Source organism: Rhipicephalus microplus, chromosome X (genome assembly GCF_043290135.1).
Source record: "Rhipicephalus microplus isolate Deutch F79 chromosome X, USDA_Rmic, whole genome shotgun sequence".
Taxonomy (NCBI): domain Eukaryota; kingdom Metazoa; phylum Arthropoda; class Arachnida; order Ixodida; family Ixodidae; genus Rhipicephalus; species Rhipicephalus microplus.
In genome coordinates, this window is record NC_134710.1 from 40,663,370 (window position 1) to 40,682,317 (window position 18,948).

The 18,948-nt window shown below is 42.0% G+C and overlaps 1 protein-coding gene across 1 annotated transcript; it reads right to left on the reverse strand.

Moving 5' to 3' along the window:
* Window positions 1-1,403: 1,403 nt before the first annotated feature.
* On the reverse strand, window positions 1,404-18,875 carry LOC119175839 (PAX3- and PAX7-binding protein 1-like). Its single transcript, XM_075876277.1, has 13 exons — window positions 18,452-18,875; window positions 17,448-17,539; window positions 16,002-16,145; window positions 12,576-12,696; window positions 9,522-9,609; window positions 8,736-8,869; window positions 6,919-7,118; window positions 4,267-4,400; window positions 3,461-3,578; window positions 3,135-3,211; window positions 3,010-3,076; window positions 1,978-2,120; window positions 1,404-1,815 (listed from the first exon to the last, which is right to left on the reverse strand). Exons 1-13 carry the CDS (start codon window positions 18,672-18,674, stop codon window positions 1,758-1,760), a joined length of 1,599 nt encoding a protein of 532 aa, XP_075732392.1. The 5' UTR covers window positions 18,675-18,875; the 3' UTR covers window positions 1,404-1,757.
* Between the last annotated feature and the right edge of the window lie 73 nt (window positions 18,876-18,948).

Sequence of the window (18,948 nt, forward strand, 5' to 3'; positions counted from 1 at the left end):
AACACGTGTTAAATGATGCTCTACAAAAAGTGTCCTCCTGGTGTGATGAATGACAAATGGCTATTAACTTCGAAAAAACAGTGTTTATGCAAATAACTAATAAAAGGAATCCTTTAGAATACGAGTACTCACTACCCATACTAAACTTTCCCAAGTCCCACATTACAAGTATCTTGGCATATGGATCACAGATGACCCAAATTGGACGAAACACATTAATAGAGTAACTAACACTGCGATGCCTAAGCTGTTCTTCCTCAGAGGGCATTGAAACTCTCAACCCCCTCCGTCCGCCTTCTGGCTTATAAAACAATAGTTATACCGACTATGGGTTATGCTTCCATTATATGGGACCCTTTTACCAAAACTAATATCAACAAGCTAGAAAGAGTACAAAAAAAGGCCATTCGATTTATTTATAACAGCTTCGGGCGCACTTCAATCACGGAACTTTCAGCTCGAGCTAATCTACCAACACTAACAGAAAGAAACCGCGTATCTAGACTAAAATTTCTATATCAACTAATAAAGGGACATAACAAGATAGAAATTTCTGAAATTCTTTTATTTTCGTCTGGATATGCAACTCAACAAAGGCATGAGCGCACAATAACACCCTATGCAACCCGTAACAACTGCTTTAAATATTCATTCTTTCCACGAACTATAAACGACTGGAACAAAATAACCAACACCGAAGTTTTACAGCCATCCTTAACACTGTTTTCTTCTAGCCTCGATAACAGTGTTTAATATAGCATGCCAATTAAGCTCTGTCCCCATAAACATTCGAATTTTTGCATATTTAGGTTGCTGTGTGCGTACTTTAGTTTCTGTGTGTTTTTATCTTCCTGTTTTGAAAATTTGTCTGCATATTGAGCATTCATGTAATTCATGTAACCCACTCTGCGAAAATCCCTAGTAGGGATTGCAGTATTCATAAATAAATAAAATAAAATCTTTGTTTCGGTGGCCAACCACCGAAACTTTGTTTTGTGCACACGGGAGAACTCCGTCAGAACCACTGGCAAGGACAAACCCCACATATCGATCGATATGTGGGGTTCAACGTGCCGAAACCGCCATACGATTATGAGAGACGCCGTAGCGAAGGGCTCCAGAAGTTTCGACCACCCGGGGTTCTTTAACGCGCCCCCAAATCTGAGCACATGGGCCTATATTTCCGCCTCCACCGGAAATGCAGCCGGGATTCGATCCCGGGACCTGCGGTTCAGCAGCCAAGTACCTTAGCCACTAGACCACCGCGGCGGGGCGGCAAGGACAAGTGGATGGAGGAGTCAAAATTATGTAGCATCATAACCATACCGTACAGCCTTTGCTATTTCTGCACATTGGGTAAGCAGAAGCCAAACAACAAAAAAAAAATGAGGGAGAATACAGGCTACCAAACAAGTCAAATATTGTTTTATTTCACACTAATGCAGGCAAACATGACTCGGAAAAAGAACAGCGATTGATAACAATACTTGTATAACAATAAATACAGCAGTGTCACTAGCAATATTCAACACAACAAAGTTTAAGGGCTCCGTCAGATGTCAGTTTCGTAAACAAATTCAGGTACTGGACGGTTCCACTTTGAAACTGCAATCAATGGCAACGTATTTAAATAACACTGAGAAAATTATAATGAAGAACGAAAAGTGACAACACACATTGCATATATAGCACTCTCACATTGCTGCAAGAATGCTGCAATGTGAAGGTGTGTCTTTTTATTTCCAACATACATCTCATCATTTCGTCTTGTCTGTAAGTGAAGCCAGTAGCTTTCCAACTTCTTCGAGAGCATTTCTGGGGAAAAAAAAGAGAGGTTTACTCATGTGGCACTGGCCCTCCTAGGTGCCACCAAAGTATTTAAAGAATGCTTGTTTGTAAAATATCACATGCAAAAGAGCTGGCATCCTACAGTCATTTCAAAGAATTTTTTGTTCAAAACACTTGCCACATATATACCTTGCATGCATATCTGGTCCCAGGTTGGAAGAACCAGAGACACCCTCCAGGTGTTGCAGGTAGAGTCGTAGAAAGCGTGTTAACAACTCCAGCTGTGGAAGCTGGCTCTCGCGCAGCCATGGTGTCGGCAGCGTTGACACCAGCTGCATAAGCATGTGACACAATTGCAGTCAATGGACACACTTCAACTGCTGCCGAACTCTTCTTTTTTTTGCAAGCCAACTTTCCATGAAGCCATTCATTTAATTTCTTTCATCCAGCTAGAGGTCAAACCAAAACATCACTGAGTAATGCCTGCACTGGCAGACTTGGCCCAGTGCAGTTGCTTCCCAGGACATTTTATTCAATGTGAACCTCCTAAAGTGCAAAAAATATCAAACAATTTTCACTAAATACCATGAGGATACGTTCCTTGGAAAAAATAACAAACAAAATAAACTACAAATGAGCCTTAAAATGGCCACGGAAAGGCAAGTCACTCACGCGAGTGCATTTTTCAACTGTGTCCCTTTGAGAGAGGCCAGCCTGGAGGGCCACAATGAGATAACGGCTCAAGAGGCTGCACAAGAAGAGCTCCTTGAGTGGTTCTTCAGCCAGCAGACCTTGCCAGCTGGCACATTCTTCATAAGGTGCAACACATCATGAACATTCATCTTTTATGCTGTTGTGATGACCCCGCAGTTATGGTGCATGGCTACTCACTCGAAAGGAATGGGTTCAATCCCAGCCATGGCAGTTGACGGCAACTCGCATAAGCTCGGTTGATAACAGACATTAAACTCCATAAACCAAACTAATCATAGAGTTTGGTCACAGTTAGCCAGCTAACTAAGAGAGTAAGTGCAGTTTGAGATCTGCAACCTCATTTTCTAGAGATTGTTTTTTGAGCCGTGAGCACAATATGTGAGCGGTGGTCAGCTAGCTAACTAGCCACCTTGGCAGGTGCACACACTGATGTCATTAGTGTACATTTATGCAAGCTTTGTTTTGATAAGATGAAAGGTTGTTCGTCTTCTCGCTGTCAATACAAACCTTAAGGCAGGACCAGAACTGGCGGTGAAAAAAGGCTGCAGGTGTGCCCGGCCTGTTCTCCAACACCCTGTAAAGACAGCAGAATGTGTGAGGCCACAACAGAAAAGACCAGCAGTGTCACTTACTCTTTAGGGTATAATGGAATGTAGACATCTTCATCTAGAGCTCGGCCAATGCGTGCAGCCATCTTGGCCATGAAGTTCTGCAAGTTGTACGACAAGGAAAAAAAACAAGTTCTTCAGAATCATTTGAAAAAAAGAGATTAGTAACCTGGATTCCAGGTTGTTCCTGATTAAAGATCACGCAAATTTTTGTATTGCGCACTGCATTTTTCAAGGCCAGCTTGTGATGAGGCACTAGCTTGCACCTTGATAAGAAAGCACAGTAGAATGATGTACCAGGTGCACAGGAAGACACGCACACAAAAACAGCAAAGAAAAGTGAGGCAAACCTGTAAGTGCCGACTCTGGGCATTGACAGTTGGGTAATCCTCAACCAGCTTCTTGGCTGTCCACACCAGGTTCAGTGTCTGGGTGCTGGACATGCGGTGCCAGACATTTTCGCTAGTGCTGCGCACAACAAACTAATTTACAACTTCCATCCGTCACTTCCAACCTTAGTAAGTACAACAATTAGGTGTGTTTAGTAAGGTCAAATTCCACACAGTCTCTCAGTTATACTCTGGCCAACATGTTTTAAAACAAATTTGGTAGCCTTGTTCTATGCTTCACAAAATGTGCATCAAGATGAAAACTGTTTTGTGTTTCACTAAAGTGCATCATGAGACAACACAGCGACAGCCACGAGACACATACTATATGTTGTCACTGTGCTATCAATCTGTTTTTGTTTCTACTTGTCTAGCCTTTTTTAGCACATATATATATTCATCTAGCTGTCTTGTATCAGTCCTAGAAAAGGTTTTTCCTTTACTTTCTTTATAGAGCTTCATCGAAAGAGTGAGCTTCCCACAAAGCTCATTAAAAGTTTCAGAGCTCATGATCGAGACCGCTTATCGAGACCTGTAAAATCTGTTCAATGCAGCAATGACCTGAAGACAACCACAGGGGTTGAAGGACAGGACTTCTGGAGCAAGCTCAACACAAGCTTGATATAAAATGGAAACTTAGCTGTTACAAATTTACTCATATGCTCCTTGTTTTTCATTTCGAGCACACAGCCAATTCGGTTGTGCACCTTTTACTCCAAGTGTGCTCACTTGTCACGGAACAGTTGCTTCACAAAGAGAAAGTTGACAGACCAGCCATCTTTGGAAGGAGGACACGCTCCACAATGCGGGGCAGGAGGCACAGATCAGGGTCTTCAGGTGTGTCTTCACCACAGAACAGGAGTGCATTATACCACCCACAGCTTTCAGGACTCTCGGGCTTCTGCACAAGGTACTGCCACGCAATTAGATGAATGTGGGCAGGTGAAGAACTTCCAAGGACAGAGTTCTTGCTGATCAAAATTGGCAGCTGCAAAAAAACGTACAATATGGCAGTGACCACGGCAATACAGAAAGCACAGATTATAATCGTTTAAGCTATACTGATTCTGGTCATCCCAAGTGGTTTTAAATTAAAACCAATCATTGTCCATTGCCACCATTCCGAATTGTGCTCGCTACCTCTCATACACCCGCTAAAAATAAGCTCATCGTGCTGGAACCTACAGCATCTGCAAGACAATATCAATTTGCTCCCAAAAATATATCTTGTGCAGAAGCTGTAGCTTAGAACTTTGAGAATTGACAAAAAGCAGACATAACATTTACAGCACGGTAAAAATTTGACGTGGAATGTGAGATAGTGTAGGCCTCCCACTATTTCAAAAAATAAAAATAAATAAATAAATAAATAATTGCAAAGTGGAGACAGTTGAGGAATGGAAGTTTAGGCAAAGTGCAGCTCACAAGAGAACACAATGCAGACTCTAAGAAATGCTGGTTAAATTCTACTTTTCTCAATATACACAACATTAAAACTCAGACTATGACATTACCAAATCAAAGATGATAATTAGGGTTCTGGCCCTTGAATGTGAATGGGGGGGGGGATGAGCCACCAGAATATCACAATAGCATTGAACAATAGATGCCATGTCAGGTCTTTGGCATGCAGTGCCATTTAATGTAACATTTCTTTTCTTCTGCCAAATAAACCTGATGTACAAATAAAAATAGCACACTGAGCTAACCTACTAGTCTAATTGGCGGCATGAAAATACCCGTGATCACAATGACGCTGCGCTTACTGCTCTGAAAAAAGGGGGGGGGGGGAGGGAATAAAAAATAAAGGAAGCCAATTTAATGTTGGTGGGTCCGGGCCAGTCCAAAACTCCACAGCTGGCAACCATAATGACAATACATCTCCCATATCACTGAGCTTTGAGTGCACACACTGACACTTCATATATTTAAGCATTACTTTGATCTGGCAAACAACAAACTTTGCTCTATAATCCCCTTTTTGCTACTGAGTTTTAAGTAGAGAAACATCGCTTTAATGAAATGCTGCAAAGCAATATGTAGAATAGAACCCTTTGGAGACAAAAGTACTACACTCAACAAACTGTGCTACAGTTTAACAGAATGAATCCACCACCAAGTCGCATAGAACAGACAGGAAGCAGGTTGCAGAAGTCTATGACAAGCTGCATCTTTGCTATCCTTAAACAAAGACATTGATCAATAAGTTTTATTTAGAAGACTATTTCATGTGGACACACTATAGACAGAAATCAAATATTCCAGATTTCACAATAACAAATTTTTATTGATCTTGTTATTGCAAGAAGTGCTCCCAGAAATCACTTTCAGCAGCAATTTTTTTTTACTTAGTTTTATATAGTTAGTTAGTTTTATTAAAGCGTATTTCAATGGTCACCTTAAAGATACTTGGATGATAGCATTATGATTGTAATTAAATCCTGACTGAACTGAATGTCACTGAAAGCAAGCACTGTTTAGATGTTTAGACAGACAGACGGACAAACGGACGGACAACCAGACTAGTGGACGGACAGATGATGATATGTGGGGTTTACCATCCCGAAACCACCATATGAATATGAGAGACACTGTAGTGGAGGTCTCCGGAAATTTCGACCACCTGGGGTTTTTTAACGTGCACCCAAATCTGAGCACACGGGCCTACAACATTTCCGCCTCCATCGGAAATGCAGCCGCCACAGCCGGGATTCGATCCCGCGACCTGCGGGTCAGCAGCCGAGTACCTTAGCCACTAGACCACCGCGGCGGGGCAGACGGACGGACGGACGATCGGACAGACAGACAGGCAGGCAGGCAGGCAGGCAGACAGACAGACGGACGGATGGACGGACAGACAGACAGACAGACAGACAGACAGGCAGACAGACAGACAGACAGACAGATAATGTTGGGTTCAACGTCCCAAAACCACCATATGATTATAAGAGACGCCGTAGTGGAGGGCTCTGAAAATTTCGACCACCTGGGGTTCTTTAACGTGCACCCAAACCTGAGCTCAGGGGCCTACAGCATTTTCACATCCATTGAAAATGCAGCCGCCGCAGCCGAGAGTCGATCCCGTGACCTGCGGGTCAGCAGCCGAGTACCTTAGCTACTAGACACCGCGGCGGAGCCAAACATTGTTTACACATTTCACCTAATTAAGAATACACCCTCATGGCAAGGAATCAGAACTTGACACCAACAGCAGAACCACATACGATTGAGCTATTGCTGTAGTCCATTCATTGAATTCTTCACCCCTCTGTTCCTTTCCAGTGAACAATGCAAAAGTACATCTGAAAATAGAGAACCACATACGACTGAGCTATTGCTGTAGTCCATTCATTGAATTCTTCACCCCTCTGTTCCTTTCCAGTGAACAATGCAAAAGTACATCTGAAAAAAAGTCCCACCTCAATGGGATTCCAAGCAACCATCTGAAGTCGCACAAAGGACACCAGGAGCTTGACCAAGCACAAAGGAATGTATGCCTGCTCGTAAGATTTACCGAAGTCTCCCTTCCAGCGCTCAAACTTCTGCTTCAGGGCAGTCACACTGCTGAACTGCTCAGTTACATCTTCAAAGACGTGCCTTGCATCATCCAGGATTAGCTCTGCAATCCCAGACCCACCGATTAGCTGCTGAAAGGAGACTGATAAGCAAAATGGCAAATCGGTGCTTATTCATTTCTCGAACAGCATGTGGAAAGTGAATACAGGAGAGAGGGCAGACACACAGTGTTGCCTCACTACTGAAAAACTATTTGGGCCAAAAGCGTGAACCTATACACACAACTGCACATGTCAAATTAGGCCAACTGCAGGCAAAATTTGTTTTCTGAAGTAGCACACTAATTATTTTTATGTGTACAACATCACTGGAGTTTGCTTAACACAAGCATCAAGTAGACTTACAAATGTAAAAAGCTTTGCACACGTCTTGGCGAATTGATCGTAGCTTTTTGAACAGAAGAATGGTATTCGAAAAAATGTGTGTACGACTGCACAAGGCACAGTGAGATGCTGAATGAGAATGTGAACCAATCTGCAATTAAGATAGTGTTTGTGCAGGCTATAATTGAATAAAATGAGCATAGTATACAAAAATTGAGGATAAACGAGAAAAGAAGGGTCACGTACAGGAAGAATTGTTGTACGCTCATTTTAAGAACTAAGCTGCAAAGGAAATTCATGTAGATTTTTTAGAAAGCTTTGCACAGAAGGCGAACTAGTTGGTTTTTGCTGCAAAGTGATACATTATGGGCAGTACCAGCACACACACTCATGGGATGATGAGAAGAGACAAAAGCAGCGCTTGTTTGTTTCTCTTCTCGTTGTCCCGCGATTTTGTGCACTGGCACTGCCCATAATCACCAACTAGCCCAACTATCAGTCCTGCTGTAAAGTGATAACCAAGAAACTGGCATTCACTGAGGTGTCAGGCTGACATCATGGCAAAGTATTTTACAACCGCTTTAAATCAGCTGCCAAGGAATAAGCCACGCCCAGTGTTTCTGTTCTCGTGTCAGCATTATTCTACCCCGGGCTGCCTGGCCAAAAAACTAGGCATACCTACAGGATTATAGTTATAGCAGTTTAGATGAGTTATGGCAAAACAGCATAAACAACTGGAGAGCAAAAGAAAAAAAAAAGAGGACAAAGCACTAATCGTTGACACTATTTTGTCATAAATTACAGTGCTCAGGAAGTCAAATTCTTTAGTATAATGATTAGTGTATGCAAGAGCTCAAGACAACAGAGTCATGCCACTGCAAATATGGCTGGTAAATGTTGGCTCTGATGCAAGTATTCAAGTCTAATCTACACAGATATGAAAGTAACTGAAAACAGAAGAAACGAAAGTGTGCATGTGCATCACATATCACTAAAATGTTAAGTTTCAATTTTTAGCAGTGTAAGTAAACTGACTAGCTGAGCTAAGAACTCGTGTATTTAATTTCTTCACTTTTTCCTGTTTGTTCTCTTGTTGTTCAGCCATTCACACTATTTTATCATAAAGTTTTACAGCTCAAGAAAGGTTAAATTTGGTCTAGTAACTTTTTACTTGGCTACAAAACTTTCACAAAAATTAATATGGGTTTGATTTGTAGCTTTGTGGAACACACAGGCAGATGACAGTTTTCCTTTTTGAACAACTAAGCTAAGTTACACTTCTGTAGCAAAAAATGAAAACACTTTGCCGTGCCCGCATCACAAATTAGCAAACCCACCTCGCTCCTTGTCGAAGGACAGCCTGTCGGCATCGAGCTGCTCATCATCGGTGGACATGCCACCGTGATGCACCAAATTCCGTGGTTGTGCTAAGCTTTGATGCTGGGCCTCACGAGCCTTGTGTCTGCGCACTCTACAAACAACACATCAGGTTACCTGGCCATTCTGACAACCATTTCTTGATATTAGTTATTGGCAATTCATTAGCTATGTCAATTGAAACATATAAATACATTCAGCACAAGGAGGCATGGACTAAATGAGACCACACTAAGATGCGAGGTCAACACTGAGCAAACTGCATGCTACATGAATGACTGTCCATGGGTTTATTAGCAAATGATAAAGAATAACTGGCTAATTCACCAGTCGACTGTTTTGCCTGCAAGTGAAGATAAGAGGGCTCATAGGAGGATAGCACATTTGGAATAATGGTTTTGACCGTGGGAGCAACTATTAAACCCTGTACTAGGGCTATTTACCATTGTAAACCCTTCCTGGTAATGCCCAGATAGTCTCTGACGCGTGTATATAAAAGCCTTTTCAAATGTCTGTCTGTGCAATCATAGTGTACTGTTACATTGATTCTGTTCCAAAGTAGACAATAAAATTATCTGGCTAATTGTACTTGCCCTGTTTACGTAAACTTGTGCAGCTTGTTCTTGCCGAATTCGCCAGGCAACAGAAATACACTGACCAGCTCACAAATTTCGAACTGGCGGGTAAATGCACTAGCAATGACGGCATATTATTGTCAAATGTGATCTCAAGAAGATAAAACCCACCTGCGGCCTTCTCGTTCAGCTGCCCGCCAACTTCGTTGCTGGCTGCCTTGATTATTAGCCTCTACGGGCTGGCCTCGCATCGCCTTCACTGTAGAAAGAAAAAATTTTTTTAAGAAACTCTGACTTCAGTGACTTCACTAGACAGCAGGATAATGAAAAGGTAAAAACAGGATGATACACAGAACAGAGCTGGTTCTTTTCCCCAAAGATCATGTACATGACAGGAAGAAAAAGGGCTCATGTTGATACTGTTCAGTAGTTTGCTATTTGAAAAGATGTACCAACCAGCCCAAATGGACACATGGCTGACATCAAGTGACTCTCCTATTTCAATCACTGAACCCTGTGTGCTTATATTTAAATGCATGTTAAGGAACCTCCCAGGGGGCCAAAATTTCCTGATCCCTCCACTATAGCATTCCTCATAAGTATATCTAGTGGTTTTGCAACATAAAACCCAAACAATCATGTTATTAGGGAGTTTTGAGGGAGGCTCAAAAGTTTGGGGAACCAAAGCCGTATGCATGCTTTGGGTCAAGCCGGGGAGTGAAGAGTTTTCGAATTGGGTCTGCGGCGCTTTGGACACTCCCCCTATATTTTATGTCATTCCCGTCTTAGCTGAGAGCCGTCACTTCAGAGGGTGCCATCACGTTTGTCTGACGCAAAGCTTTTGGGGCAGGCTTTGGGGCTGCTGCTTAATTCGAGAAATAGCGTCCCCAATGCAAAACCCAAAGCCTGTTTGGGTACCGCGCATGCACAGTGGGCTCGATGCTATTTCTTTGGGTCCCAAAACGATTGGAGCCCCCACTCGAAAACTCTCTATTATTGCCTGAATTACTACAAACACCAAGCTTATAGAAAAATACTATACATTTCTAGTCATCATGGCAGGTGCACAGTGACCGGGCAGGCATTGTAAATATGCAAGCAGCTATGTCTGTACATGCCAGTGCTTAACATCTGGTAGTAAGCCTGGGATGCAAATAGCACCAGAAGTGCTACTGCGCTCATTGCTTTGTGTACTGTGTCCAATTCAATCCCAGATGTACTCTATCCATAACGTTGTGGAAAGTCGCAGGTGCTGAGCAAAAGACCTAAGACCTTGAACTCAAAGAGGCTGTCTTTTGTTGTAAAAGCAGTCTTCTCACATTACCTCTCGTCTAGGCTTGTGCAAATAGTCAAATGCTTCAAATATTCGAATGAACAATGCACCATTCGAATTTGCTTAGAATCGAATACAAATTATTGAAAATTTCAAATTATTTCGAACGATCAAATACATGCATATTAATCCGCATGTAACATACTGTAAAAGTAGTTTCACTTCAGTGAAGAAAAGCTAAACCGTGAAAACGCCTTATGTAAAAGTAGTTTCACTGCAGTATTGTAGTGATAAGCCATGAAAACGCATACCTAGAAGAAATCCGCTCTGCCACGAAGCCTCACTTCAATATTAAATAAAAATATTACTCTCACATTGATTCATTTTTTTAAGTTCGAAAGCTTGTTATACCGACTTGCATGCTAAAGTATAGCAAGTTTTAAAATGTCACTTATTTTACAGTTCATCCCTTGCATTCTAACGCAACTCAAATACTGCTACTATTCAAAGTTGTTTCCACTTCTATTGATGCAAAAATATGAGAATTTGCACAGGCCTTCTCCCTTTTTTTAAAAAACATTGTGCTGCTGTGTCGGGCCATGACAAATATGCCCATTTTACTTTATAATATACGATATATATACCATTCAAATTCAATTTAAAGTTGTTTGACCAAAACTACTATTCTTCTTGACTTTGCTTTGAACCTAAAATCATCACCTAAAATCATCTCACCATTTGCACAAGCCTACTCTCGTCGACTTCGATTTGATAATAGGCGGCCCTGAGGTGCATCGATGAAAGATACTTCTTGCTGTAGAGTCAATCCAGGGCATCGTATGTCCGCGAGAGAAAGTACAAGTTCTTTTTCATGATAATACTCAAGCAGCAATAATCGATGCAGAAACATAAGAGTCCCATCCTCTTTCACTAGCACCACGGGAGATGCCCATGAACTGGATGGATGATGATGTAGTGCAGAATCTCGCCGACTTGTTTTCTTACAGTCTCATGTTCTTGCTCTAAAACTGTACTGGCTCTGACGAAGTGGTCTGGTGCTTTCCGCTGTTGCGATGCGGTGTTTCGCAACTGGAGTCTGCCAAATACTTGACAATGAGAAGAAGTCCTTGTATAGCAAGAGCCGGGTTTTAGGCTGTTTTTAGTTATGCTTCGGATGTCTGAGATAAACATCAAAAAAGTGTTGATGATCTTGACATTTAATTTCATTCATGCTATGTTTGCATTCATTTGTCTGATTTTTATTCATCCTATGTCTTAGCGAACTATTGGAGATGAATCAACACCAACTAGCCCACCTTATAGCTCCCCTGGGGCGCAAAGTTTCCATAAAGCTTTTGCCTTACCCACAACATATCGCCACACACTGCCCTTTCTTTCTCTACAAGTTGTACGTTGCTGGCCTATTGCACTTATTGATAATGCCTTACTCAAACCACGTCAGAATGTCTGACAGCATTCCAAATTACGCATTGACAGCCTTTTTCGGCCTCCTGTTCACTGAAGAGCCAATACAAGTGCTTTCTTTTCACGCATTCATTTAGTCCAAATTATCGGTCATCGACTGTATTTCAGGATCATCTCATAGGCTTGAGCAAGCAAACACAAAAAGTTTAGTTCATTCTCAAACAAACACGGCCACCAGTCAAAATACTTGAATGTTATCTGCCGCATCTATAAATGCCGACACGCCCCTTTGCAGATCAAATTATCGATGGCCGTGCCCTGCACGCTGCAATCAGTGCCAATGTATACTGCTGTAATCTAACTTTTTATTTACCAGCCACAAGTTCAGCCAAATTAACAGTTTCATTTTGGACTGCCAGCTGCTGCTTTTGTCAACATCTCAACCATGTGACAATATATACATGCACAACATGAGTAAAAGAGCGACAGAGAGTAGTGTGTTACAATGAATTTTAACAAGTCACCACCTGCGATGTTGCATTCTTCGGCCTGGTCTTTGATGTCCTGGTGCCTACGCTGCACAAGCTTCTCACTGCGCTGACAAAGCAGAGACATCATACACTCCTCCAAGGCCAGGATCACGGGTGTCTGCAACGTGTGACAGAGGACACAATATGCACCAAACTCTCTTCTGTGTGCTTCCTTAACTAATAACATGAAGTGTTAGGAGGATCATGTCACAGATGTCAACAACAGAAAACCCCACAGACCTACATTAAATCGGTTTATACATGGGTGAAATATGATTTAAAAGCTCTCTTTCTAAATTCCATTGGCTGGAAAAAAAATTCCAACAGAAAAAGACAAGCTCAACTAATGTTTCCTCGCTGCAATATCGTTCCAGAACCTCTGTGATGGAAATAAAACTGGTGTCACTGATTTCAATATCATCTCTGACAGCTTGGCCTATCTGACATAGAAACATTTTTTAAAATATGAGTTCCAGTCCTCCTTTCTGATCTAAATATTATCATAGAAGAGCAAAATGTATGTACACACGTCTGCAGGACAACCTTCAAGAAAATTCTTACTGAACTTCATAGTTAAAAAATCTAAGAATTTTCATATGAACCCAATCTTTCCTAGTAGCATACCATTTTTATAACTTTTCAATTCACAATGATAATGGCATAAAACTCTATGCTGAAATTGAGCAAAAATGCTATTCTAACACCTTTCTATTAAACCATACCTTGTGGTGGCTTATACAATTTTGCAAAAACAAACAACAAAATAGCCGGCTACTGAAACATTACAAAAATATAAAAAATCGTTGCACACCACAATAAACCCAGCTGCCTTACTTTTTCTTCCTTGCTCACAAGTTAAACTAAACATAAGCGGACAGCAGCAAAGGAGTACCATGGGATAATACTTGTGATTACTTCATTCCAGGAAAGCTTAACTTGATCATAACTGTCCTGAATCAAGCAACATTTCATCTGAGTATCGCACATTCATATCCTGGTTCTTCCGCAGCAGCCCCCAACTCCCAACTCACTCTCTTACAGATAGTTGCAGCAGATTTTCCTCAAGGTACACATACTGTAAAAAACCTTTCTACAGAAATTTCGTAACACTAAGATTGTGTGAATATTTTAGCACTTTGACTATTTGAACGGATGTTACATTATTAGAAATTTATTTCATTAAAATTTATATTATTAAAAATTTTAAAGCATTAAAATTAAACTAATTAATGTACAGTATATTAGTCTTCATTTACCTCCCTGTAAGAGTGGTTTCACTACAGTGGAGGGGTGCTATACCATAAATAAACTGAAATAAAACCCTCACTGCAAAGCCTAACCTTATGGTTAAATGAACACGCTAGCCTCACACTGATTCAACATTCTTTAAGTTTGAAAGCTTTTTATAGAAGCTTATACAGGTTTTTATACAGGTTGTCACTTGCATTTTACCGAAAGTCAAACCCTGCTACTACTATTCAAGGTTGCTTCCAGTTCCCTTTGAGACAAAAATAATACGTTCACACGTTTGTCTCTTTTTTTCTCTCTTTTTTTTTCTTTTTTTCGTTTTGGAGGGCTTCAAACTCTGATGGTGGCCCTCTGCTACGGGAACTTGTATCATATCGCTTAGCTCCTCTGAAGAAGGCTGGTCCACCGGCCGAAACTGTTAGGATTAAACAGACATTTTATTGTTTCGCTTTCTATACTGCACAATTCTCGAAGTTTATAACTATATATATATATATATATATATATATAATGAAATCTAACAGACAGTAATGCCAAGGAATGTACAGGGGAAGTTATTAGAACCAAAGGAATGTAAATAAGAAGAAAGAAAAGTGGATGAAAACATAACCAGCCGTGAGCAGGAATCAAACCTATGACCTTCGAATAACCCATTCGATGCTCTAACCACTGAGCTACCACAGCGGCCTTCCCTCCATCCACTTTTTTGGGTTTTATATGTGAATTTAGAAGTAGGAGTGTCAGTCAGCACCATCTATAAGCCAAGCGACGAGTGTGAAAACACTCTTTTTTGCGCATGTTTGGCGTCACGTAGCACGTGAACTTATTATGAGCGGGCAGCTGATTAACAGTCCCTCGTATACAACCTAACGACACCAAGTCTGCCAGTACGAGACCCTCGTTTTTTAACGAAATAAGGGAAAGAAGTGTATACCTAAGGGCTCGTTTTTCCGTGTTTTAAAACAATATTAATGAGATCTAACAGACAGTAATGCCAAAGAATGTACAGGGGAAGTTATCAGAGCCAATGGAATGTAAGTAAGAAGAAAGAAAAGTGGATGAAAAAATAACTAGCCGTGAGCAGGAATCGAACCTACGACCTTCGAATAACGCGTTCGATGCTTTAACCACTGAGCTACCACAGTGGCCTTCCCTCCATCCACTTTTTTGGGTTTTGTATGTGAATTTAGAAGTAGGAGTGTCAGTCAGCGCCATCTATAAGCTAAGCGACGAGTGTGAAAACACTTTTTTGCGGATGTTTGGCGTCACGTAGCACGGCGCATAAGCACCGGCATCCACCAAGATGGCTGCCAGGGCGCCTCTTGGTCTGGGCCAGCAAACCGTCGGCTTCTTCCCGCACTGGCATGTGCGAGAGTCGTCGCGCCCTAGGCAAGCGTACTTGCTCGGTCTTGCGGAGTTCCCTATACAGCCTGCAGTTCCCTATACAGCCTGCAAGCCCATGAGTGTCGCACTATGCTGCATCTTGGGTTAATAAACACGTTGTCGTTATCCTGCCTCGTGCGTGGTTTCTGCGCTGTGCCGGAAAAAACGACGAACCCGGCCGCAACGTCTTCGCACGCAGCGACAGTGGAGGACGTCGCATCCCTACACGGTTGCGCATAGTAGGTAAGCCTAGTGCAAACCCATCTCCACAAGGCAAGGACCTTGCCAGCAAAAAATGTACTTCAGAACTACGTAACATGTGAGCCACCTCTTGGGTATGTATACACACCAAATAAACAAAATTATTGAAGATAAAAGCTGCATCATCTAGGCGAGAAAAAACTAAGACGTGTGAGCTGTTGCATGCGTTCCACCCTTTCCACCATCACCCATCACCATCCATCACAAAACAATCGGTTCTAGCATAAAATACCTTAGTCGAGATGGCACCAGAATTTTTATGCTGAAAGTTATATTTTCTATGAGTACTTGAAAGGCAGCACACATTTCGTGACTCAGTTGCTCGAAGTTTTTCGGTATGACGAGAATTCGTGACACTGGGCAGTAAAGGTTTAATTTTTGCTCGGAAGTCACTGAAGCTATGCGTACAGTAAAAATAAACAAAAATGCAATATAAGGTGACATCAGAATGCTTTCAGTTTGCCTTGCCCACTTAGATTTATGCACGCAAACATGGCCGCAAGAAATTAGATTTGCAAGAGAGTGTCTCACCGATCTGTTATTCGCTCGAGCACAGCCTGTGAGCTGAGGTTTTGCCGGTCCTGGACCGACACAGCAGTGGGCTGCTCTGTGAAGCATGTTGGCACCACACACTGTCCCTTTGGTGTTGGGACGGCTGCAACCTGCATACGAGAGCTTGTTGGCATTGTAGCACACTGTTGGATGCAATTAGACATGAAGACACAGTGTCAAGCTACAGTAAACGTTCACAGTAAAGAAGTACTTATCCCCCTAGGGCAGGAAATTTAAATTCGTTATAACCAGTGTTTCACTAACAGTGAAATAGTTATATAGAAGTCACACAGTTGAAACATGGGGCCACGAAGAACTTCGAATCGAGCACTGTTCGAAATAACAAAGATCTGCTAAAATCACTGTGATTTGAAGTTTACCCATCAGAAATGAAACACGTGAATCTATCTTTCTCACGCTGGATTATAACCATTCAAGAAATAGTGTATCTGTTCTTTTTATGTTATTTTGGCAGTGCACATGGGCATTTCGTACTGAAGAAAAGCAAGGGGTAGTATGGTAGTTTGATACTGCTTTCCTAAAATGGCTACATCACTTTGACACTAGCCCTTCAGTGAGATTTCATCACTTAATCCAAAATGATAATAAAAGGCTAATCATTCAAGCACTGCCCTATATGAACGAACCTCAGAAAGTAGAGATTGCAATGTAATTAGTTCACAGAAGTTGTTCCCATTTGCGTTCTACAGAGTGCACAGATGTGGGACACCTTTCCTGTCTATTAGATGCTATTGGTTCATAACTCAGCAAGCAGGAAGATTTTCATACTTTTTAAATTTTCCTTTCAAAACCTTGCCCTTAGGGGCAGTACAACCGAGCATCATAGATACACTAACAAATTTGCTTCATGCAAAAATTTGAACAGCCAGGAATCAAACGGTCCAAAAGTCATACAATGAAATTCATGACTTAAAGGAGCAATGACACAAAATTTCAAAGGCGAGATAATGAGCGAGATAGATTTGTGTGGAGACATACACAACATCTACGAGATACCAAGGGCAAATATAGCCTAGACCATATTCAAAATTAATATAAAAGTGCACACAGTGCAACCCAGCTGTGTTTACCTTGCCCCCGGCAGTGCTCCTATCTAGCTCGATGCTCTTTTGAAAGCAAAGTTGAGATGGGCACTTAAAACCTCACTAAATAAGTAACTGTCGCGCACTCGCGCAAACGAGGTTTCTAGCCGCTATAAGTGGGTCATAACCTACCTATTCCAACAAAAAAAACAAAAAAAAAACAGGGTGCAATATTTTTGTCTAAGTGCTTTTTTAAGATGATATTTAGGGGAGAGAAATGAGAGTTTTCTTTACAGAAACATGGTCATAGCCGAGCTATTTGAATCCAACTTTGCGCAGCAAGAACTGCAGCTGGTGAATAAAAGAAACACTCTCAACTTACCGGTGCAGTGCTGACAACCTTCTTCATCTGCTCCTGCTCCCAACGCTCCAACTCAGCAACATCCTCACGAGCCATCTCATCACCACTTTGCTCTGCAGAAATGGCATTCGTCAGCACAGTTTCGTGAGCCTCTTAATACCGATACACTGGTACAAGAAAGGCAACTCATACAACCAGAGTAACGATGGAAAGAATTTTTTCAAGTCACCAAAAAGGCTTCATTCGACCTCACCCTGGGGGTGAAAGCTAGTATGTAGTTCCAAAAAATATAGATCACGTCAACTGCATCAACTAAAGTTAACTGCAGCAAAACAGGTTATGTTCATTTATGTTTTAACTTGATAGTCTTCCTGGACTGTCGAAAAATAATAGAGTAAAGGTCCACATGCTGTTAGTTCTTCAAGATAAGATTATTAACAAAAACATCTCATTGTAGAAGCCCACTGTGAAAGCAACGTGTGATTAATTACACTTTCACTGTCTACTCTTGACTTAAAAACTCAAGCATCTGCCAAGTCTTTGGTGTTAAAAAGAATTGCGTACCTGTCTACCATTAATAACTTACCTACCAGCAACCCCACTTGGCCCACTGAAAGCTGCCTTAGCGGCACTGCCACTAGCGAAATTGAAGTGGGTCCGAGTGCACTTACAAGTGATGCATACTGACCTAGTCACAAGGACAGCCAATGCGTGAATGAAAGGTTTCAGAGAGGGTGGGCAACATGAACTGATAATCATCTTTTTTTCTTTCAGTTTAATTTAGAGCCCCCCGATGAGTTGCTGAGCAAAGTAAAGGTGGTCGTTGTTTGCGAAGGTGCTGATAATTTGCTGCTCAAATTCATCCCATAAAGACAACATTGCCCCGTGGTTCTCATACCACGTATGAGCACTGTCTGCTAAAGCAAAGTAGGCGCGTGAAAGCTTTAGCTCGGTGGTCCAGCGGTTTGCCTTAGTGACTCGCTCATACTGGGCTAACCAGTCCTCGACGTCTTCATACGCCTCACCATGGAATGTCTCCGGAATCTGAGGCTGCTCAAAAGTCAGCTGGGAAGCACCTGCAGTTGCCATTTCTCCAGGCAGAGTGCTTTGCTGGGAAAGTTCCAGGGGAATCACTTCAGGACTAAGGCCTCCCTGTCGGCGACTGTAGTGGTGGACGGGGGTATCCACTGAAGGAACAGGTTCCGGTGTCGGACTTGAAGTGCCGGACCGTGGAGGAGTCTCGAGCATCAGTCATAGAAGCCCCGCACCTCCCCCAGTGTCGCAACATGCAAAGAACAGGACACAAGGCTTCCTTTCGATGTTAACAGCAAGGCTCTATTCACATACAAAAACAAAGTGCAAGAGCAGACGCGCAACGTTGTCTTCCTCGAAAAACGCCAGAGACTGCCGCTCATGATGCTGGCTTCTTCGTCCTTTTGTGTTTACGGCTAATAACCGTGACAATATCATGGTTTGAGTGTATTGCAACGAACACAAGAGCAGGTGAAGAAGGCAGAAAGGA